Source organism: Myotis nattereri (genome assembly GCF_964212035.1).
Source record: "Myotis nattereri genome assembly, chromosome: 5".
In the NCBI taxonomy this organism is placed as follows: Eukaryota; Metazoa; Chordata; class Mammalia; order Chiroptera; family Vespertilionidae; genus Myotis; species Myotis nattereri.
The window spans coordinates 22,005,805-22,027,375 of NC_138080.1; the positions used below are offsets into that span (position 1 = coordinate 22,005,805).

General features: G+C 58.3%; 4 protein-coding genes across 4 annotated transcripts; 3 read left to right on the forward strand and 1 right to left on the reverse strand.

Annotated features, from left to right (window-relative positions):
• Positions 1 to 5,546: 5,546 nt before the first annotated feature.
• Positions 5,547 to 7,373, forward strand: JUNB (JunB proto-oncogene, AP-1 transcription factor subunit). The gene has a single exon (XM_081090894.1). It carries the CDS (start codon positions 5,834 to 5,836, stop codon positions 6,875 to 6,877), a length of 1,044 nt encoding a protein of 347 aa, XP_080947020.1. The 5' UTR covers positions 5,547 to 5,833; the 3' UTR covers positions 6,878 to 7,373.
• Positions 7,374 to 10,075: 2,702 nt separating this feature from the next.
• PRDX2 (peroxiredoxin 2) lies at positions 10,076 to 13,084 on the reverse strand. The gene is made up of 6 exons (XM_081091152.1): positions 12,751 to 13,084; positions 12,167 to 12,278; positions 11,918 to 12,071; positions 11,195 to 11,317; positions 10,917 to 11,047; positions 10,076 to 10,384 (listed from the first exon to the last, which is right to left on the reverse strand). The coding sequence occupies exons 2-6, from the start codon at positions 12,267 to 12,269 to the stop codon at positions 10,299 to 10,301; spliced, it is 597 nt and encodes a 198-aa protein (XP_080947278.1). The 5' UTR covers positions 12,270 to 12,278; positions 12,751 to 13,084; the 3' UTR covers positions 10,076 to 10,298.
• THSD8 (thrombospondin type 1 domain containing 8) lies at positions 13,065 to 15,554 on the forward strand (the record flags this gene model as incomplete). The annotated part of the gene is made up of 2 exons (XM_081091153.1): positions 13,065 to 13,215; positions 15,355 to 15,554. 2 exons carry the CDS (start codon positions 13,065 to 13,067, stop codon positions 15,552 to 15,554), a joined length of 351 nt encoding a protein of 116 aa, XP_080947279.1.
• Positions 15,555 to 15,664: 110 nt separating this feature from the next.
• On the forward strand, positions 15,665 to 21,132 carry RNASEH2A (ribonuclease H2 subunit A). The gene is made up of 9 exons (XM_081091452.1): positions 15,665 to 15,862; positions 16,316 to 16,751; positions 16,951 to 17,022; positions 17,150 to 17,276; positions 17,380 to 17,467; positions 19,365 to 19,502; positions 19,608 to 19,695; positions 20,698 to 20,821; positions 20,940 to 21,132. Exons 2-9 carry the CDS (start codon positions 16,625 to 16,627, stop codon positions 21,073 to 21,075), a joined length of 900 nt encoding a protein of 299 aa, XP_080947578.1. The 5' UTR covers positions 15,665 to 15,862; positions 16,316 to 16,624; the 3' UTR covers positions 21,076 to 21,132.
• Positions 21,133 to 21,571: the final 439 nt, after the last annotated feature.

The following is a 21,571-nucleotide window of genomic DNA, read 5'->3' on the forward strand; positions in this document are numbered from 1 at the left end:
CAGGCCGGGTGTTTGTGACAAGGATGAATCAGCTTGGCGTACAGGCAAGATGGACATACTAGCCATAAGCACAGAGAGACATGCAGGTGAGCACCAAGCCTGGCTGATCCAGTGGCATGGTCACACACACGCTGAGACAAATGTGACAGGCCAGAAACACACAGGACACACACAGAGGGCTGGGCATCAGACATAAGCAGACAACGCATGCATGTTGACAGACTCGGAGAGAGAGACAGTCACTTTCAGCACCAGCTGTATAAGGGGTGTTCAGACACTGTCAGACCTAACACACAAGACAAAGCAACATGTGCACATGCACTCACATACTAGCAAGATCATCAAAAAGACACTCAGAAGCAAAAGGGAAAAACATAAACCTATGTTGAGATGGATGGAGAGGACACACACATACAATGACAGAGAGCCCCTCTGCAAGTTGTACACACACTCAGAAGGCTCCAAAGGACACCAAGACTTACAGATACACACTACTTCACTGGTAACATTCACATGTCAGGCCCACTGACAGATGGGACAAATAGGAGAGGACAAACGGACATATTTACACATATGATCTGGACAGATACAACAAGCAGAGAGAGGCAGACAGGCCACAACCAGACATTCATAAACATGCTGGCACAGAAACACCCTGACAGAACCTGTTGGCTAGCACGCATGCACACACACCAGCCACAGAGTTCACACACACACACCAGACAGGCCACAGTGAGACATTCATAAACACAATGGCACAGAGACACCCTGACAAAAACACACACACACAGACCTCACACAGGTAAGCCATGGACCTCACACACACAAACACACATTAACACCAGACAGGAATAAGTTAGCCATATGAACTCCAAACAGCACATGCATATAGGCCAGCCACATACAACTGATACCACAGACCAGCGGTTGCCAACCAGTGGTCCACTGGTGGTCCGTGAGGTCCGAACGGTTGGCGACCGCTGCCGTAGACCATACACACATACCCACCATCCTCCCCACCCCCAAAGCAGACAGGCCCTACACAGCCCTGCAGGGTTGGGCCAACACACAGACACATGCACTGGGGAGACAGGCCTCACACACACACTCACACACCCTGACAAGCCAGTCATATGCAGACCCACAGCCCCACAGCCAACCAGCCAGGCACACATGCTCTTGGACCATCTGAGGTACTCTGGAGCTCTGGGCTCCCCAGTCTGTCTCTGTCCCTCCTCCCCCCTCCCCCACAGATATCCCTGAACTTCCTCTCTCCAGACATTACCCCCAACTTCCCTCCCTCCCTGCTATTTGTCACTTCCTGGGAGGCCTGGCTCAGCTGCCTCAGTCCCTGGTGGGCTGTAGGCCTTTTTTCTTAGCACATCCCCTGTAAAGGGGGCACCCAGAATCTCAGCAAGGCCCAGGCCCCTCAAGACCTCACCAGGAGTGTGTGTGTGGGGGGAGACAGACTTAGTTTTATGGGAAACTCCCCTCATGCCCAGCTGAGTCAGCCTGAGGAGACAGCCTCTCCTTCCTGCTTCCAAGAAAACCCAGCAGCTTCCTCTCCAGCAGAGGGGGTGAGGGACCCCCAAACCACAGAGGTGGGGGAGGGAGGTAGCTGGCAGGGCAGGGGTTCCTGAGGGAGGACTTCGTGATTCTCAGCCTCTTCCTGCACGGCTGCCTGTCCACACCCAGGGGCAGGGACTCGGGAGGTTGGGTGCTGTGACTTGTGGGTTCTCGCCCTGGTTTGCCCAGGGCTGACTCACTTGCAGCCCCCAGCCCAGTTTCCTGGTGAGGGCCCCACTGGTCAGTGGGGTCAAGGGAGGAGGGGGTCACCAGACTATTTATAAGAAGGAGAAGTCCCTCATGTCAAAGCCGAAAGCCCCAGAGAGACTCGTGGGTGGGGGTACGTGAACTTCCCCCTTATCCTGTCCCCACCCCAGGCCCTGGGCCCCTGGGTGTGGGGAAAACTTGGGCACAGAGTCCTCCTCCAGATGCTGGTCTGGAGCCCAAGGGCTGGGCAGTCCCCTGCTGCATCTGGGCACCCAGGCCAGAAGGGGGAGGGGGCTATCCTCCTGGGGGCCTTGGCGCCAGTGGGGCGGCTTGAGGGGGTGGTGCCCAGGCCACAAGGGTGAGACTGGCAGGGGCCTGGAACCGGCTGTACCAGCTGGGCTGGGCCCCCGCCCTCCCTGGCTGGCCCATTCCCCACCCCCTGCTCAAACACCCTTGCAGAGTGCATGGAGCCACTCAACCCCACTCCACATGCTGGCCTGTCTCCCCTCCCACCAGCATCCCTCCACCACGTGCCCAACTCCATTTCTCGCTGGGTTAAAGAAGACCCTAAGTGAAAGGGCCTGAAAAGCTTGGCATACAGTTGGTCTGATTATCCACAGTAGAGTGGCTAATGCTCTGGAGCCAGACAGCTCAGGTTATATCTCGTCGCCAGCACTTATAGCTGTGGGATAGCAGGCAAGTTCTTTTCCTTCCCGTACCTCAGTCTTCTCATCTGTTAAATGGGGATACATAGCATGCATTTTGCTAGGTGGCTGGAAGCAGACAATTAGTTACTCTACTTAAACCACTTAGAAGAGTGTCTGGCCCATGGTAAGAGCCATATAAGTGTTAGCTATTAAAATGATAATTATTATTTCTCTGTCTGCCTATTTTAAGTGTCATTGCTGTCTGTCTGCATGACGCTAACCCTGCCCCCAGTTTGTCTCTCTGACCATCTCTCCCTACCCTGACCCTCACCCCCATTCACCCATTTTTCTTTGCTGTGCCTTTCCTTTCATCTCAACCCCATCTGGGCCAGTAGCATGGCTCTCCAATACTCCCCTAGCCTGGCCAGCCCCAGCACTGGCCAGGGATGACTCACTGTGGCCTCCTGGCCCCTGGGACCTGCAGGTTGGCTTCCTGAGATATACCCTCTGGCCAGACCTGCCCAGCCCCCTAACCCTGCCCACTGCGCCGCCCCCACAGGGCCCCGGCCAGATGTCAGCTGCAGTTATTAGCATGGGCGGGAGACACAGGCCTTGGCAGCATGCCTGCCAGACTCAGCGGCCACTGGAATCTCCCTTGAGCCTGGGGCGGGGGAGGGGAGCAGTTCAAGCCAGGGAAGGAGGGTGGGGGCACCCAGGGGTCACAAGTACCTCCAAAGACCAAAGACAGGGATGCCCCCAGCTTCTAGGGGACCTTCCTCTCCACAGCCACTGCTCTGTTGGACTTCCCCTTGCCCCCACATAGCTCAGTTTCTCTTTAACCTCTTTCATTTTCCTTCTCTCCTCCACCCTTGGTGAGCTCTGTACCTGCCCCACAAAGGCTGGCTAGCCCCATCCCTCAGCAACTCTCTAAAGAAATTGCCATCATCCAAGAAGATAGAGGCCTCTCCCAGAGAGACTCAGCGTCTCACCTTGCTCCAGTGGCTCATGTCTTAACTGTTTTGAAGTCCCACCTTAAGTCTGACTAGAAGCCTCACTATAAACCTTCCCCCTGTCCTTACTGGGGAAGGGCCTCTGGGTTCACCAAGATTCTTCCCTTGGGTTTTCAGGTCCTTTCAGATAAAGGAGGTACCCTGGGGAGAGAGGGACCGCACAAGGAATTCTGGATAGTTGACCGAACCCCCAGACTTAAACAGGAGTAGGAGTCCTTGCCCACATGAGTGTGAGAGAGGGCACCCCAGACCCTGGGAGTGCTTGTGGGGAGGGGCCCCAGATCTCCCGGCAGAAAGGATGGGTACCCCGCCCAAGGGAGGGGTCAGCCTCCCCAGCCCGCCCAGGCGCCAGGGACGCCTGGAGGCATTGCCCGCCCCCTCCGCGCCCCGTCGGGCTAGGGGCGAAGTCCGATCCAGGCCCGCGGGCAGGCGGGGACCTGCCAGGCTAGGTCGGGCCGGGCCTGGCAACACACAGCCCCACAGTGACTAGGTGGGGCCAGGCCAGGCGGCCGTGGCTGGGGCCCGGGGGTGGAGGCTGGGGCTGGTCGGGACTAGCCGTCGGGGGCCCGGGCGCGCCCTGGGACCTGGCAGATGCCCGGGCTCCCATCTCCAAGCTTGGGGCCCAGGGACAGCGCTGGCCCCACCCCTTCCTGTGCCCTTATATGGGCGTCGAGGGGGAGACTCCGGGGACCGCCCCGCCCCCCAGCCGAGTGCGGACTCCGGCGTGTTGCCACGGCGACCAGGACCCGCTCCCCTCTGCTGGGCTAATGGAATCGTTCCCAAACTGCCTGCCTCCAAGATCGCCCGTGGGCACCGCGGGCTGAACCATTGCTGGCGGGGGCCGGTAACGGGAGGCCTCTGAGGTTGGGCATGTTGGGCGCACCCCGACCTCCGCGGGGTCCCGCGCCCAGGTTCCTCTTCCGAGGCGCAGAGCCGGGCCCGACCCAGGGCGGGGTGCAAGGTCCCGTAGGAACCGAGTGACGGAGGCTGGGCCGGGCTCCTTCCCCCAGGGCTGTTGCCACACTTCCTGCCGCGGAGCTCTTCCCCGGCCTGTTTCTAAGGAAGGAGTTGGGTAGGGCGACCGCGCCCCGGCCTCCGGGCTGGGTCCGGGCACAAGGAGCTGACGCGGGGTCGGTCCAGCCCAAGGTTCCCGGGGATGGACTTCGGGTGGGGACAGAGCACGCAGGCGCCCGGAGGTCACCCACACGACGGGCGTCAATCAGGGAAGACCCAGTGGTCCAACACCTCTGGGTCCTCAACGGCCCTCCCTTCCCTCCTGACCCAGTGGGACCTCTGTCATCGTCATCTCAGCTCTGAGGGTGGCCCGACCCTCATGCTCCTTCATCAGGGCATCGCCAACGACCCCAGGGACCCTGACCTGTAACCGTGTCTCCCTGTGCCCCACATGTCCCCTCAGTGGACCCCAGGACCCTCATTCACTGCCTGCATATCTAGAGCCTCCTTCCCAGTTACGGGAGGCCTCAGCCCCTCCCATGGACTCCATCTCCCCCTCCCCACACTCATCCCTTTTCCTGGGTCCACCGCCTCCCATGAAAACACCAGTCCCTCAGTCCCTCTGTCTCAGGACCCCCCTTCATTCCTGAGCCAGGCGTCTCCTCTCCTTACCCCTCTCCCATTTTCCCTGCTTAACTCTTCCTTCTCTCTTCTATGGGGTCTCCCAGAGTATTCACAGCCCTCCACCCCCTCTCGGATACTACCGGGCCCTTCAGACCTTCTGTGCACAACTGGGGGACCCCCCCAACACACACACACTTGCTCTGTATCAGTTCCTCGTGTCCCTCACCGCGTACTCCAGGGGTATCATCGCCCTCCCTGGAGCCCCTCCCCGCGGGCCTCGGACCCTCCCAGCAACCCCTTCCTCGGGCTCCCAGGGGTCCCCCTGCACCCCTCCCCCTACAGCCTCGCCAAACCACCCAGCCCGTGGCCGCTGTTTACAAGGACACGCGCTTCCTGACAGTGACGCGAGCCGCCTCCTCCCCTTCCCCACGCTCCCGGAGGGGGGTGCGGGCCCGGCTCGCGCGGCGGCCAATCAGCGCGCGCTTCCGCAGCTGACAATCGCCGTATAAAGGCGCGTGGCTCGGGCGGAGCGGCCTGGACCTTGAGCGCGGCAGGCCAGCGTCGGAGCCGGCGGACAGGGGGCAGCCGGGGGAAGCGACACCGAGAAGGCGAGCGCACCGGAGCGGGGCCGAGGGGCTCGCGAAGCCGCACCGAGCTCCCGCGCACGGCAGCCGGCGGGCCTCTCCCGATCGGCGCCAGCCCCGGAACGTGCTTCCCGGCGCCCAGTGCTTCCAGCCACCGCCGAGGACAGCGCGCCGCCCGCTCGCAGCAGCGAGGCCCGGGGCGGCCCCGCAGGGACCTCCCCAAACCGCCCGGGCCGCCCGGATGTGCACTAAAATGGAACAGCCCTTCTACCACGACGACTCATACGCAGCGGCGGGGTACGGCCGGGCCCCGGGCGGCCTCTCTCTCCACGACTACAAACTCCTGAAGCCCAGCCTGGCGCTCAACCTGACCGACCCTTACCGAGGTCTGAAAGCACCCGGCGCGCGGGGCCCGGGCCCGGAGGGCAGCGGGGGTGGCAGCTACTTTGCCGGCCAGGGCTCGGACACGGGCGCGTCGCTCAAGCTCGCCTCCTCCGAGCTGGAGCGCCTGATCGTCCCCAACAGCAACGGCGTGATCACGACGACGCCCACGCCCCCGGGACAGTACTTTTACCCTCGCGGGGGCGGCAGCAGCGGAGGCGCGGGGGGCGCAGGGGGCGGCGTCACCGAGGAGCAGGAGGGTTTCGCCGACGGCTTTGTCAAAGCCTTGGACGACCTGCACAAGATGAACCACGTGACGCCCCCCAACGTGTCCCTGGGCGCCAGCGGGGGGGCCCCGGCGGGGCCCGCGGGTGTCTATGCCGGCCCGGAGCCGCCTCCCGTCTACACCAACCTCAGCAGCTACTCCCCAGCCTCTGCGCCCTCCGGAGGCGCCGGGGCCGCCGTTGGGACCAGCAGTTCGTACCCGACGGCCACCATCAGCTACCTCCCCCACGCGCCGCCCTTCGCCGGCGGCCACCCCGCGCAGCTGGGCCTGGGCCGCGGCGCCTCCGCCTTCAAGGAAGAACCGCAGACCGTGCCCGAGGCGCGCAGCCGCGACGCCACGCCGCCGGTGTCTCCCATCAACATGGAAGACCAGGAGCGCATCAAAGTGGAGCGCAAGCGGCTGCGGAACCGGCTGGCGGCCACCAAGTGCCGGAAGCGGAAGCTGGAGCGCATCGCGCGCCTGGAGGACAAGGTGAAGACGCTCAAGGCCGAGAACCTGGGGCTCTCGAACACTGCCGGCGTCCTCCGGGAGCAGGTGGCCCAGCTCAAACAGAAGGTCATGACCCATGTCAGCAACGGCTGCCAGCTGCTGCTAGGGGTCAAGGGACACGCCTTCTGAGCACTCCTGCCCCGTACGGACATCCCACCCCCCAGCCTGGACGGCTGGGCGCGCGCCTACCACCGGGTGAGGGTGCAGGCGGTGGGCACCCGCCCCGGGGCATGGGGACGCCGAAAACCACACTGGACTCCTGCCCGCCCGCTCTGCGCCCAGCCCTTCCACATCAACGTTTACAAGCCCCCCTTCCATTTTTTTTTGTATTTTTTTTTCTGCCGAAAACGAACTCGATTCATATTGAATATAATATATTTGTGTATTTAACAGGGAGGGGAGGAGGGGGCGATCGCGGCGGAGCTGGCCCCGCCGCCCGGTACTCCAGCCCGCGGGGACACTGGGGAGGGGACCCCTGCCCCCTACCCTCCCCTTCTGCACCGTACTGTGGAGAAGAAACACGCACTTAGTCTCTAAAGAGTTTATTTTAAGATGTGTTTGTGTGTGTGTGTGTTTGTTGTTCTGACTTTTTATTGAATCTATTTAAGTAAAAAAAAAAAAGGTTCTTTATTAATTTCTGTTGTCTTTTTTTCCAAGCCGGGCGGGCGGAGGTGGGGAGAGGACGGGGATGCCCCCACCCCGCCGCTGTTGGTGGTTCGCCTCGGTATCTGCCCCCTCGCCCGCGCCGCCCCAGCCCCTCCAGGGTGTCCGCCCCGCTCGCGGCCCCGGATCCCGGGCCGGAAAGCCCGGGGCGAGGACGCGGTCCAGCCTCCCCACACCTGGGGCAGGATGCCTGCGGCGAGGCGCGCAGTGCGCAGGCGCGGCCCCACCCCGTCGCGCGCGCCGGGGCTTTCCCTGTTGACGCCACGGAAGCGCTGCCCATATATGGCCGGATTCTGTCCAGTGACGCGACCGCGGTCTCCGGGCAGATTCCGGGAATCCCCTCCCCCGCTCTGCCCGGCAAGGGCCGCGGCGCCCGGAAGGAGGCCGGGATTTTCCCAGGCGGGCGGCTGCCTGGGCCCGGAAAGCCCCAGGCCTGGGTCCAGGGCGTCCGTGGTGGGTGGGCCGCGCTCCCGGGTCCAGGGAGCCGCCCCAGAGCCTCCCGCCTCCGGCTGGCGCCCGGGCCCCGCCGCGCCCACGCTGTCTGACCTGACCCGGGTGGGGGTTTGCTGCTGCCCGCGCGTTTGCCGCCGCGGTCCCCCTCACCTCCGCCAGGAAGGGCGGCGCCCGCCTGCCAGTTTCCCCTCCCGGTGCCAGGCCAGCATCGGGGCGACTGCCAAGTCTGGTCCTGCCGGGGTGGCTGGCCAGGCCGCCGCGCGCCTCCGTCGCTCTGGCGCGGGGCGCCTTTCCCCGCAGCTGTGACTGGTCTGTGGGCAGCTAGTGGACGCAGCCTCGGAGCTGGCAGCACTCGGAACAGCAGAGACACCAGCCCACAGGGGCTGGATGGACAGAACAGACACTTCATTCATTTCTAAAGTCCTGAACCACCCAGCCCTGGAGACACAGCCTAGACCACAGCAGGCAGATAGACAATAAACACGGAAAGAATGATCCCGAGATGGTGGCAAGTGCGAGGAAAAGACACAGGTGAAAGCGGGGCAGGGCAGATGAGCTGCTTTGGAGGACAGATGGGGGACATAGACCTTTCATGAGACCAGATTTGAGTCCCAGCCCCGGAAGAACCTGGGTAACAGCATTCTGGGCAGAGGGAACACGTGCAGTTCCTGTGGCCAGAACAAGCTCAGCCTGTTAAGGAACAATAAGAAGCCAGTGTGCCTGGAATAGAATAAACCAGGAGGGTGGAGCTGAGGTCAGGGAAGACCACACAGGGCCTTGGGGAGAAGTGCCGATAAAATCCCAAGGCTGAGATTAGTGACTTCGGTGGGTATTGGGCTGGGCAGCAATATTAATAATGGGTCTGGATTAAATGAGCTTGTCGGTCCTGTTCTGTGGAAGTAAATATGGGCTCAGGGTGGCAAAGGCACTTGCCTGGACACATACAGAATCAAACTGCACTCCTGGGAAAATTGCCTTGCTCCTGACACTGCCTCCTGCCTCCCAGCCTAACCCTCACCCTTCCACCCTAGGGGCTGACAGGCAGTTCTTTCAAACTTCAGAGGGGGCGGGGGCCAGAGCTTGCTCACCAAGCACGTAGCTCAAGTTCCCACTTAAAAAAAAAAAACTTTTAGAGAGGAAGGGAAACACCGATTTGCTGTTCCACTTATGTATTCAGTGGTTGCTTCTGACTAGGGATCAAATCCCCAACTTTGGTGTATTTGAGCTAACCCAGTGGTTGGCAAACGGTGGCTCGCGAGCCACATGCGGCTCTTTAGCCCCTTGAGTGTGGCTCTTCCACAAAATACCACGTGCAGGCGCGCACGTACAGTGCAATTGAAACTTCGTGGCCCATGCGCAGAAGTCAGTATTTTGTGGAAGAGCCACACTCAAGGGGCCAAAGAGCCGCATGTGGCTCGCGAGCCACAGTTTGCCGACCACTGATCTAACCGACTGAGCTACCTGGCCAGGGCCTGGAGCTCCCACTCTTGACTATGGTCTCAGGACTGGGTACCCATCCTCTTTCCCATAAAACTGGTCTCTTCTTCCAGGCCCAGGAACCCTCCCTAGTAACCATTCACTGGGCCCTGAGCTTTATATACTTTATCTCTTATTTTTATTTTTGTTAATCCTCATTCGAGGATATTTTTCCATTGATTTTTAGGGAGAGTGGAAAAGAGGGAAAGATAGAGACACATCATTTGGTTGCCTCCTGCATGAGCCCTGACCAGGGGAGGAGCCTGCAACCAAGGCATGTGCCCTTGACCGGAATTGAACCCGGGACTCTGACCTGCAGGCTGAGGCTCTAGCCACTGAGCCAAATCGGCTAGGGCCATACTTTTATCTCTTTTAACATGCATGGTGATCTGGCTTGGTTGTCTTTATTTCCATTTTCCTGATGAAGAAAACCAGGAAAGATCACATCTCTTAAAATAACATTTGAACCAGGCTGGCTCATGGCAAGATGTGAGGACTGCCCTGCAAGGCCATGTTCAGGGTCTGGCTCTTGGCAAGGGGCAAACAGCATCCCCCCCCCCCCCCAACTGCCCTTAGGCCAAAGGTGAGAGAGAACAGTGTACATGAGGTAACACTGCCACCCTGTGGTGCAGATAAGTAACTACAGTGCCAGTTTCTCAGGCCAGAGCTTAGGGGCAGGGGGTGGGGAACATGGACTGACAAGACAGCAGAACAGACCACACCAACACAGACTCACACTGTCCCTAATATTTTATTGGTCACCTCTAGGCCTGTGCCCGGTTGGGGAGTTCCAGCAATGGGTCACCATTCACCACTCAGCTAGGAATATAAGAAGGCCTTGGCCTAGCCCCTCAGGGTCAGGACTGAGGAATTTGAAGGGGCAGGCCTGGCCTTTCCTGGGCCAGCACAGGCACCCAGGTGGGGGCCAAGAGCCGAAGCTTGGCATCTGTCGGCCAGCCTAACTGTGTTTGGAGAAGTATTCCTTGCTATCATCCACGTTGGGCTTGATCGTGTCACTACCTGGCTTCCAGTTGGCAGGACAGACTGTGGGAAGACACAAGGATGCACATGTGAGGCTACAGCCCCATATTCAAGGTAGGGCAGCCGTGAGAGGCAAGGTGAGATCCCGAGTTGCAGAAGAAAAAGCCCAGAGCCAAGTGGTCCAGGCCTAAGACCACATGTTGACAGAAGCCCCCAAGTCCAAGTGCAGGGCTTGTAGCTGATATTTTTATTTCTTTTTGGCCCCTCTAGCCCCATCTTTTTCCCTCAGCTCCACCCCTAGTAGACTTTGAGAGGCTATGGTCAGGCTGTGTCCTCCACCCACGAAGGTAGTCTGATCCCAACTAATTTTATTCAAGCCTGCTGTGGCACACATCTTCTCAAACACCTCTTCTATATTACCTCCCAGCTACCCACCCTCGTAGTGGGGTATCTCCCCAATCAGACTAGAAACTTCCTGCAGATGAGGCCCTGAGCCGAACCTTCTATGGGGCCTTCACATCCATGTTACATAGGTGATAAAGCAGGCAGTGAATGTCTACATGAGTGACAGAGAGAGGCATGTGTGTGCACTCACCTTCCCCGTGCTCATCCGTGTACTGGAAGGCCTGGACCAGCCGCAGGGCCTCATCCACAGAGCGTCCCACAGGCAAATCGTTGACAGTGATCTGGCGAAGGACACCCTTGCCATCGATGATAAAGAGGCCCCTGAAGATATGAGGGTTCACAGTGAAAAGCTGGTAGCTCCCACTGGCCGGGCGGGGGGAGGGAACACCATCTCCCTTCCAGCCACAGGGCTAATGGCAGGGAGGGCATTGCCCAAGAGTGGTCCCCTCACCCTGAGGACCCCATTACCTGTAGGCGATGCCATCCTCTTCCTTCAGCACGCCGTAATCATGGGACAAACTTCTGGTTATATCAGCCAGCAGGGGGATGTTCAGGGGGCCCAAGCCGCCCTCCTTCCGGGGGGTGTTAATCCTGGGAGTAGGGGAGACAGGGCTGGGACCTCAGGATGCCTGCCACAGCAGGGCACTCACCCTGTGGACCTGGGTGTGATAAGGGCTGGAGACGGGGTGCTGGAGGAGAGAGATAAGGGGCTTTGGAGCAAGGCCCTGGAGGCCCCACCCACTCCACCCTGATGCGGGTGCAGGGGCTGTTTCCCACAGCTGGGAAGACTAAGCTAACGCTCTCATTCCAACCAAGTGGCTTCACATGTGCTGGTGTTCACCAGCCTCCTGGGGCAAAGCGCCCATCCTCCTCTCCAGCTTGGCTCTGGAGCCCAGCCCTCCACTCCCTTGAACTGGAGTTGCCACCTTCTTGAAATAGTTGCTGGGAGGGAGGCTGCTTTGCTCTAAGTGAGATAAAGCGTTTGCAACTTCACACCAAGCAACTAGATTCCAAAAGCTAATTACTGCTGTCATCATCGTTAAGGACTCGGGCGTCATTATTTCCATTATTTTCAAGATGTGGGAAGGGAGGTGCAGAGGCTGAGCAAGGCCACACGAGAACACACAGCTGGGACCCGGCAGAGGTCGAGGTCTGGCTGCACCCCTCCCCCCCGCGGGCCCCCACTCCTACCAAGCCAGGTGGGTGAACTGCGAGTCCACGGAGACCCCCAGCACCTCGCAGCCCAGCTTGCGGAAGTCCGCGGCGCGCTCGCTGAAGGCGATGATCTCGGTGGGGCACACGAAGGTGAAGTCCAGCGGGTAGAAGAAGAGGACCACGTACTTCCCTGGAGGAGGGGGAGGGAATGGAGAGTGAGGGCCCTGCGCCCGGCGCGCGCGCCCCGCCCCGCCCCGCCCCGGGCCCCCTCCAGGCCGGCCTCACCTCTGTAGTCGGAGAGTTTCACCTCCTGGAAGGCGCCGTCCACCACGGCGGTGGCCTGGAAGTCCGGGGCGGGCTTGCCAATGTGCGCGTTGCCGGAGGCCATGCCTGAAAGCTGAGACCCCCCCCGCCCCCTCCTGCCTGGTCAGTGCGCCCGGGAAGACCCTTGTCCTCCTTCCCAAGGTCACGCTGCGTGCTGGGCCCGGGGGCCGAGCCAGAGGGCGAAGGCAGGGGCCCTGTCCGGAACCCTCCTCGGTACCGACTGTCCGCGGCTTCTGGACCCCGGGGGACCCCTCCCTCCCGGCCAGCAAGAGCGGCCCAGCCGCTGCCGCCCGGCCTCCCACGAGCAAAGTGACCTCAATGCGGTGGCGCGGGCTCGCCGCCCCGGGAGCAACCCCCGGGAGCAACCCCCGGGAGCAACCCCCGGGAGCCCGCCGAGCTCCGGCCTCGATTCCCCAGCCCACCCCAAGGACAAAGGCGGCCACCAAGGCGGGTGGGAAACAAAGGCGGCCAGGCCGAGGCCTGGAGAGGGCCGGAGAGGCTCCCAGGGCGCTCCCCCCAGCCCGGGGCGCTGCAGGCGTCCCTACCTGCGTGGGGGAGGATGGGACGCGCACACCAGCAGACCCGCGTGGACTCGCGTTCTCAGCGCCAAGTGAGCGCGGGGCCGCGGGGCCTTATATGCGCGGCCCGAACCGTGACGCTCTGGGAGGGGCGTGGTGACGGGAGGAGCGGTCGGGTCCACCGCCGCCGTAGGGGAGGGGGGCCGGCGGCCGGGTCTGGGGGAGCCGCGGGCCGCGCCCACTGTGCCCACTGTGCCCACCCGTGAGGGCAGTGAGGGCCCCGCAGATCCCGCGCGGGGCTCGGGCCCCCCGGAGCGCGCCGGGAGCGGTTGGAGTCCCGCATGGCCCGGAGCTCAACTGCGCTACTGCTGTCGCCTCTGATGCTCCTGCTGCTGGCGACCCCGGCGCAGGTCTCCCCCGACTACCATTACTTCGGCGAGCGGGGCAAAGGCGACACTTGGGAGCAGCTGCGGCTGCAGCTTCTGGGGAAAGGTAACTGCGGGCGGGAAAGGTGCCCCATCGCCCCACTCTGCCAGCTGGCTGCAAACGGACCCTCCTCGGTGGATTTCAGATCTCCGCCCAGCCTCGCACTTGGCGGCGTCCCTTGGGGCTGGTCACTTTTCTCCGAGGCTCAGTTTTCTCATCTGTAAACTGAAATAGAGACTGCCTTTCATCCTCTTACACGTGGAGCAGGGGCGTGAGCTGGACCCAAGCAGACACATCCATAAGCACACGGGTAGGTGGTAGGAAGCGCAGAGACAGAGAAAGAAGGTAGCAGGTCAATTTCTGAAGCCTGAGCAGGCCTGGCTGAAGAAGATAGGTAACCAATGTAGCTGACGTGACAAGAAAAGCAACAATTGCAAAGATTTAGGGGGAAGAGTGTTGCCCCGGAGCGGGGAAAGCATGTGCCAAGGCCAAAAGGCCTGATGGAATGTAACCGGAACCCAGATTCTGCTGCCTGCTGCCACAAAAGTCAAATTTGTGAGATAGATGCTGGTGAAAAAAGAAAGAGGTTTATTCAAGTGTTGGCCACCTGAGAAGATAGGGGACTCTTGTTGAAAAGCCCATCTGCACATCTCAGAGCGGGCCGAGGTTTTTAGAAGTATTTTTTAAAATATATTTTATTGATGTTTTTACAGAGAGGAAGAGAGGGATAGAGAGTTAGAAACATCGATCAGCTGCCTCTTGCACACCTCCCACTGGGGATGTGCCCGCAACCCAGGTACATGCCCTTGGCTGGAATCGAACCTGGGACCCTTCAGTCTGCAGGCTGACACTCTATCCACTGAGCCAAACCGGTCAGGGCTGGCCGAGGTTTTTATAAGGAGGGAGAGGGAAAGCAGGACAAAGAGCTCAAGGGGCAGAGGTTGAAAAGTTCTCTCCTGGAAGACCAGCAGAGTCCATTCTGATAAGAACCTCAAAACTGGTCAAGTGATGGTCTGGTGAGCATGATCCTGGTTTTACCACCGCAGGTCGACAATCCTCCTAGAACTGGGATGACTGTAGGCCAGAGTCTGTATCTTCTGAGGTTAGTCCCTCGGATTCTTTTCGTTGTTGTTATTGTTAATCCTCACCTGAAGATATGTTCTTCCATTGCTTTTCAGAGAGAGTGGAAGGGAGGGGGGGGGGGAGAGAGAGAGAGAGAGAGAGAGTATTCAATGTGAGAGAGTTCCTAGGATTATTTTACAAACATGCTGTTTACCTACAAGTTACATATTCGTCCAGTCACCATCTGCAGAAACAATGTCAAAAGAATGGTGGGGTGGGTTACAGTTTATCACTGTTGCAAGAAGAATGAAAGAGGCAGTGTTCTGTGATGGAGGTTTGGTGAGTTAAGGCCTGTCGCATAGAGGCTAGGGAGAAGTCAGTCAAAGCACCCTGTCAGTTAAAGAACCCTGTAAAGGGGGGAGTGTAAGCGCTCTCCGTAAGTTGTAGTTGTTTTAAAAGTGATCGTGCTCATTGTTTTTATTCCTCGAGCTAGCCCAGTGCCAGGGGCTTTAAGTATTGTTATTATGCTAATCGTGTCATTTAATTTACCAACGGACAGACCTGCTGGTCAGGTGTCACTGTGCCGGCCTGACAGGCTCATGATCATGTCCCTGAAGATGAATCAGCGTCTGAGGGTGGGCACAAAGGGTGTCGTGCCACAGTTTTAACTGGCACAGGTGGGAGGTGCCAGTGTGCAGTCTCTCTGGGTCACTCACCAGCTGTGTGAGCTGGGAAGGGTGGCTTGCTCTTTCTAGGTCTGTGTCCCCACCTGGGGCTAATGGGATCATCCATGGGAGGCACCTGGCACAGAAGCACAACACTGCAAACATGAGCTATTGCTCCGCCGGTGCGGCTCAGTGGTTGAGCATCGGCCCATGTTATCGGTTTGATTTCCTCATGGCACAGACAGGTTGTGGGCTCCATCCCCAGTAGGGGGCATGCAGGAGGCAGCTGATGAATGTTTCTCTCTCATTGATGTTTCTATCCCTCTCCCTCCCTCTGTCTCTAAAATCAATTTAAAAACATTAAAAACAACAACAACGAACTGTTGCTGTCAGTGTCTTTAGCCTCCTCCCTCCCTAGAGGAGGGTCTAGGGGTACACAGGTTCCCCCAAACACATACACCTGACCCTCCATCCCTAGACGCAGAGGACTCCATCCTTGGCCCGTGGGGAAAGTGGCGCTGTCTGTGCGACCTGGGCCAGCAGGAGCGCAGCCGCGAGGTGCTGGGCACAGCGCCAGATCCGGTGTTCATGGACCGCGAGGACCTGGTGCAGGTGCTGCCCTGCCGGCTACGGGATTGTTCATCCTGCAAGCCAATGGACTGCGACTGGAGGCCCTGAGTCCGGGTTAGAGGCGGGCTCGGAGGAGGCGGACCGGGTGGGCGGGGAAGGCCCCAGGGTGGGCGGGAAGAAAGGAGGAACGGGGGGTGGGGGTGGGGGGGGGTGGGCGCGAGGAGGTGGGCATCGGGAAGGGAGACCTGGGGCCCTAGGTCTAGGGCTTGAGGCGGGGGGGGGGGGGGGGGGGGGGGAGGGGGAGAGAAATCTGAGTCCGGAGATGTGAGCAGAAAAGACGTTATCCGGGCAGAAAGGAAGATAGTGGAGGAAAAGAGACGAAGGAGCCGTGACCCCGAGGAAGGGCCATGAGCCTGGTGAGAGCTGGGGACCCCCAGGCAGAGGAATGAGCCCTGCTGAGACCAGAACATAAGATGGGGGAGAGGAGAAGGGCGGGGTGGGGGACAACTGACTCCTGATATACAAGAGTCTCTGAGGTCTTGGGGTCTCAGACCTCGGTTCGGAGGAAGGGGAGGCTTCGTCCGAACGAGACAGAGGCTAGTGGGGGGCGGGCGGAGATCCTGATGAGGTGCCGAGAGGCAGGTAGATGAGAGAGGCAGTCCAAGGCCTGAGCCCAGTGCGGTGGGGACACCTACTCCAGGGCGCCTAGACTTTGTGGAGGGACAGGGATCGCGGTGGCAAATGGCCTGAGTCCACGTGGGGGACGGGAGTTCTGGGAGTGTAATGCTATTTCATCTTACAGGCCTGATCGGGGCCGTTCCCTTCCAGTTCCGCTCAGTTTCCCGTTTAATTCCCGCTTCTCCCACCAGCCCCGGCGGGCGAGGTTCGGGATACCTCTGAGCCGGGCTTGGAAAGCGACACCTCCTACCCGGTTTCTGAAAGTCAGAGCGCTGGACTGGGCCTCGGGAACTACAATTCCCAGCGCGGCCTACGGCAGCGGCGTCGGCGTCGGCTGCGCCAACGTCACGGCGGCGGGAGGTTTGGGGGCGTGTCCTGCGCGCTGATTGGTCAGGTGCAGCCACTGAGGAACCTGCGGAAAACGCGCGCCGAGACCTGCGCCTGCAGACCGGGTTCCTGCAGACCGGGTTCCTGCGGCTCTTAGTGGCAGCCTCGGCGGCATGGATCTCAGAGAGCTGGAGAGAGACAATACGGGCCGCTGTCGCCTGAACTCGCCTGTGCCCGCAGTGTGCCGCAAGGAGCCGTGCGTCCTGGGCGTCGATGAAGCAGGCCGGGGCCCGGTGCTGGGTGTGTCCCCCGGGCTGGGGTGGAGGAGGGACGTGATCTGGGGGGTGCACATTGCTCTGGAATGGGAGCCGGGATTGCACCGGTTTCGTTGTGTGTGAGGTGATAGCCATGGCGTTGGTGATGGCACCGGAAAAAGTGGTGATAATGGAACAAGGATGGCGGCTTTCATGGGCTCACTGGTTGGACCCCATTTTTCCAGGCCCCATGGTTTACGCCATTTGTTATTGTCCCATGTCGCGCCTAGCAGATCTGGAGGCCTTGAAAGTGGCAGGTGAGCCCTTGGTGTATGTCTGGGGAAGGGGGTTCCTGGGCATGTGCAGGGGCGGATGTAAACTGGAGGGAAAGAGCCTGAATTGGGAGAACCAGCTGCTCCCCTTCTCTCCCAACCCTTTTCCCAGACTCAAAGACCCTGTCGGAGAGCGAGCGGGACAGGCTATTTGCGAAAATGGAGGAGGATGGGGACTTTGTGGGCTGGGCACTGGACGTGCTGTCTCCAAACCTCATCTCTACCAGCATGCTTGGGCGGTGAGGGGTCCCCAGGAGGGGCCTGGGTAGGGGGGCAGCCAACTTGGACTGGAAGGGATTGGTGGCTAGAATGGGTTTGACTGGGCTCTGTTCCCCACTGCAGGGTCAAGTATAATCTGAACTCCCTGTCCCATGATACAGCCGCTGGGCTGGTGCAGTATGCATTGGACCAGGGCGTCAACGTTGCTCAGGTGAGCTAACTGTTGGGTTGCTCCATTTGATCACCTCAGGAGAAAATGGGAGTATGAGTGCAGTGGGCAATTCAGCATCAGACATATGTCATACCTCAAAAATATGTATTGCTGCTGTTGACTTCCTACTGCTTTTCCTACCCTAAATATGTGACCCACTAAGGACCATGATGGGGCCCCAGCCGCACCCCCCCTCTATCTCTACCCTAAAAGCTCAGTGTCCAGAACAAATCCCACATCTGTCCACCTGCCCTAGCCCAGGGCACTCTCCAGTCCTGGATGCCTGCCCCATTCTCTTCCCTGGTTCCCCCACTTCCAGCCTCCTCTCCTACAATCTGCTCCCGAACAGCAGCAGCTGACAGTCATTTTTTTTTTTTTAATGTAAATCTCAACATTTAATTTTCTGAGCACAGTGGAAATTAAATCAGGAACATTCACAGCCAAGAGGAGGCAAATGAGATTAAATTACCAGAGAGAAATATAAGTTGGCATGGTATCGAGTGCTCTGAGGCAAAGAACCAGCTGTTTTGAGAGAATGACATGGGCAAATACACTTGAGGGAGGGAATGGAACCAGGGAGGCCTTGCTGATGAGGTGGCTGAGATCCAGAAATGGAATGTGGAGCTGATGATGCCATACTGGAGCAGACAGACAAGGGCCCTGCCCTTGGGTTCATGCCCAAGTCAGGGAGATGGATGTTCAGCTAGTAAACAAATAATAAAGATGATTTCTGAGAACAAAAACTGCTACAGAGATCACTTTCCCTCTTACCGCTGTGCTCCGGCCATGGGGCCTCCCCACCTCAGGGCCTTTGCACGCCTGTTTCCTCTGCCTAGAACAATTTCCCGGATCTCCACCCACAAGGCTCATTCATTCCTTCAGCTCTTCCAGGCCTTTATTCAAATGTCATCACCTCAGAGTGACCTTCCCTGAATTGCCCACCTCCATTTAAAATGACAGCCTCTTCACCCAGCTGGTATGGCTCAGTGGTTAAGTGTCAACCCATGAACTGAGAGGTTACCGGTTTGATTCCCAGTCAGGGCACATCCTCGGGCTGTGGGCTCAATCCCTAGTAGGGAGCATGCAGGAGGCAGCCGGTCAATGTTTCCCTCTCATCGATGTTTCGACCTCTCTATCCATCTCCCTTCCTCTCTCTATAAAATCAATAAAAATGGTAAAAAAAAAATGACAGCCTCTCCTAATTCTCCCCTATCCTTTATTATTTACTCTGTTTCTTTTTAAAAAGATTGTATCAATTTATTATTTTTTAAAATATATTTTTATTGATTTCAGAGAGGAAGGGAGAGGGAGAGAGAAATAGAAACATCAATGATCAGAATCATTGGTTGGCTGCCTCCTGCACACCCCCTACTAGCAATCAAGCCCACAACCTGTGCATGTGCCCTTGACTGGAATCAAACCCAGGACCCTTCAGTCCACAGGCTGACACTCTATCCACTGAGCCAAACCAGCTAGGGTTTACCCTGTTCCTTGTCTGTGGCCCTCACCAGGGTGTCCCCTCCATGAGAACATGGATTTTTGTCTGGTGTGTTCATTGCCTTGTTCCCACTATGAAGTGCAGCCCATGGTATGCAGTAGGTGCTCAGTAAATGTAGACTGAGTACAGCTTGATCAGAAAAAGACTCTTTGGTTCAACAATAAAGATATAAAAATAAACAAAGTTTAATTTGTAGAACTGAAAAAAAAAAAAAAAAAAGACTCCTTGGGAGGTGATGCTTGAGCTGAGACCCCTGAGAAAAATGCAGCCTGGGACAAGCCAAGAGAAGAATATTCCCGGCAGTGGGAACAGCAAGCGCAAAGGTTATGAGGCTGGCTCATTTGCACAGTTGTTTGTCTCGGTGTTTCTTGAATGAATACATTTCTGCCACCACTGCAGGTATTTGTGGACACTGTGGGAATGCCAGAGACATACCAAGAGCGGCTGCAGCAGCGCTTTCCCGGCATTGAGGTGACAGTCAAGGCCAAGGCAGATGCTCTCTATCCCGTGGTCAGCGCTGCCAGCATCTGTGCCAAGGTTAGCCCCTTGCTGTCCATGACCGGCTCCCAGCATCTCTTTAGGCAAGAGGCAGGTGTGGATGCCCTGAGGGAGGGACATCTCAAGCGCCTGTCTTGCCCACAGGTGGCCCGAGACCAGGCCGTGAAGAACTGGCAGTTCGTGGAGAAACTACAGGACCTGGACACTGATTATGGCTCAGGCTACCCCAATGGTGAGCGGATGGTGGTAGGGGCTGCTTTGGGGCTGTCCTGACATAGTGATGCTGGTGGTAACTCTGACAAGGCAGTCCTGATAGTGGTTCTGCTTACCCTGCTCCGCAGTGGGTGAGGCTGAGGCCCAGACTGGGGGCCACTTGCTCACAGCCATCATGTGGCAAAGCTGGTTTCCAGCTGGCAGGCTCCTTCCTCCCTGCTCCCTTCCTCTCTCTGCTCTCTGGCGCCCCAGTGAGAGACTGAGGCCCATGGTGGGTGTCTGTCTGTTAAGGGGAAGGGGGCAGGATGAGGGGCCCTGGCTTTTGTCCCATGGCCCCAGCTTAAATCCATAGTTTTCTCCCAGCATGAGACTCAGTTTCCTTGTCTGACTTGGAAGTGATTGTGCTCCCCCAACACACACACATAGAAGGGCAGAGTTGAAGATTCAAGGTGGTTGGGTTCAAGGAACCCCTTGACCCTTCTGAGGCCCAGGAAGAGACTGGCAGGTGGGTGGGGCGACGCAGTCTGTGATTGGAACTTAGGTGAGGCCAAAGTGAAGAAACCAGGTCCAGGCCAAAAACAGTTTGGCCAGCATTCGGTGCTTACTGAGTACCTGATGCATGCTGTGTAGGGTCCAGCCTTGGGGATATAGCTGTGAGCAAGACAAACAAGGATTTCCCTGTCCCCACTGAGCTCATGGTTCTGTGGGGGGAGACGGACATTAACCTGATGACCCACAAATGCTGGTTTAATGACTATTGTCCTATGGGGTAAAGGAGAGGTCTCAGAGACAGTCTTCTTAAATTGTACCAGAGCAACTGTTGGCCAGGTAGAGAGTCCAAGAAGACCTGCCTGTGCAAAGGTCCTTGAGGCAGGAAGATGTCTCAGGTAGTGCAAGGTGCCTTAGATACTCAAGAGAAGACCTGAGATGAGATGATGGGGCCTCAGATGGAGTCTAGGGAGCTGGGGCTTTATGACAGGGCTCAGGGGCTGTCACCATTGCCACTCCACCCCTTCCCTAGATCCCAAGACGAAAGCATGGTTGAGGAAGAACGTGGAGCCCGTGTTTGGCTTTCCCCAGTTTGTCCGGTTCAGTTGGCGCACGGCCCAGAGCATCCTGGAGAAGGAGGCGGAAGGTGTTACGTGGTGGGTGTCCCAGAGGTGCTGTGAGGAGGGAGGGAGGCTAGGGCTCATCCCAGCCTGGGAGGGTGCACCCCCCAACCCCCAACAGCAGGTGGTCAGTGTCACCACCTCTCGCCTACAGGGAGGACTTGCCAACAGGGGATCAGGAAGGACAAGGGAGGATTACATCCTATTTCAACGAAAAGCCAGGAAACCGCCCCCATCTCCCCCACCGGTACTTCCAGGAGCGTGGCCTAGAGTCAGCGACCACTCTCTAAGAGCCAGCCTGTACCCCTTTACCTTCAGTTTGTGATTAAAATTGCTTAAGGAAAGCCAGGCATGGGGGTTGTACTTTGGGGTGGAGGTGGCTGGACCCAGCCGCTGACTTTTGTAACCTAAACAAGGTAGTGGGCACTGGGTGATTGACTTTATTTTTAAAAAATTTATAAGAGTTTATTTGAGCCAAAATGAGGACATATGCCTGGGAACAAGATCGCAAATGCTCCCTGGTTCTACTTAAAAATATATACTTGTGTGATGCAGAATTAGGAAGGAGCACATTGGGAAGCACCCTGCCCCAGCTCACAGGTGGGCTACCTGGTGTCTCAGTCTGTTGGGGCTGCAATAACAATATACCAGACTGGGTGGCTTATTAACATCAGACATTTATTACAGTCCTGAGGATGGAAGTCCAATGTCAGGGTGTCAGCATCGTCGTGTTCTCTCTTCCGTGTTGAATGCTGCCACGTTCTCACCATGTCCTCACATAGGGGA

What these genes read in the sequence shown, in the direction of transcription:
- PRDX2 (XM_081091152.1), bottom strand. Translation starts at nt 12,269, where the DNA reads ATGGCCTCCGGCAACGCGCACATTGGCAAGCCCGCCCCGGACTTCCAG. An exon ending in GAAACTCTCCGACTACAGAG is followed by an intron (nt 12,072 to 12,166) that starts GTGAGGCCGGCC and finishes CCCCTCCTCCAG; the next exon opens with GGAAGTACGTGGTCCTCTTC. An exon ending in CACGGATGAGCACGGGGAAG is followed by an intron (nt 10,385 to 10,916) that starts GTGAGTGCACAC and finishes GTCTTCCCACAG; the next exon opens with TCTGTCCTGCCAACTGGAAG.
- JUNB (XM_081090894.1), top strand. Translation starts at nt 5,834, where the DNA reads ATGTGCACTAAAATGGAACAGCCCTTCTACCACGACGACTCATACGCA.
- RNASEH2A (XM_081091452.1), top strand. Translation starts at nt 16,625, where the DNA reads ATGGATCTCAGAGAGCTGGAGAGAGACAATACGGGCCGCTGTCGCCTG. An exon ending in GGAGGCCTTGAAAGTGGCAG is followed by an intron (nt 17,023 to 17,149) that starts GTGAGCCCTTGG and finishes CCCTTTTCCCAG; the next exon opens with ACTCAAAGACCCTGTCGGAG. An exon ending in GAGGCGGAAGGTGTTACGTG is followed by an intron (nt 20,822 to 20,939) that starts GTGGGTGTCCCA and finishes TCTCGCCTACAG; the next exon opens with GGAGGACTTGCCAACAGGGG.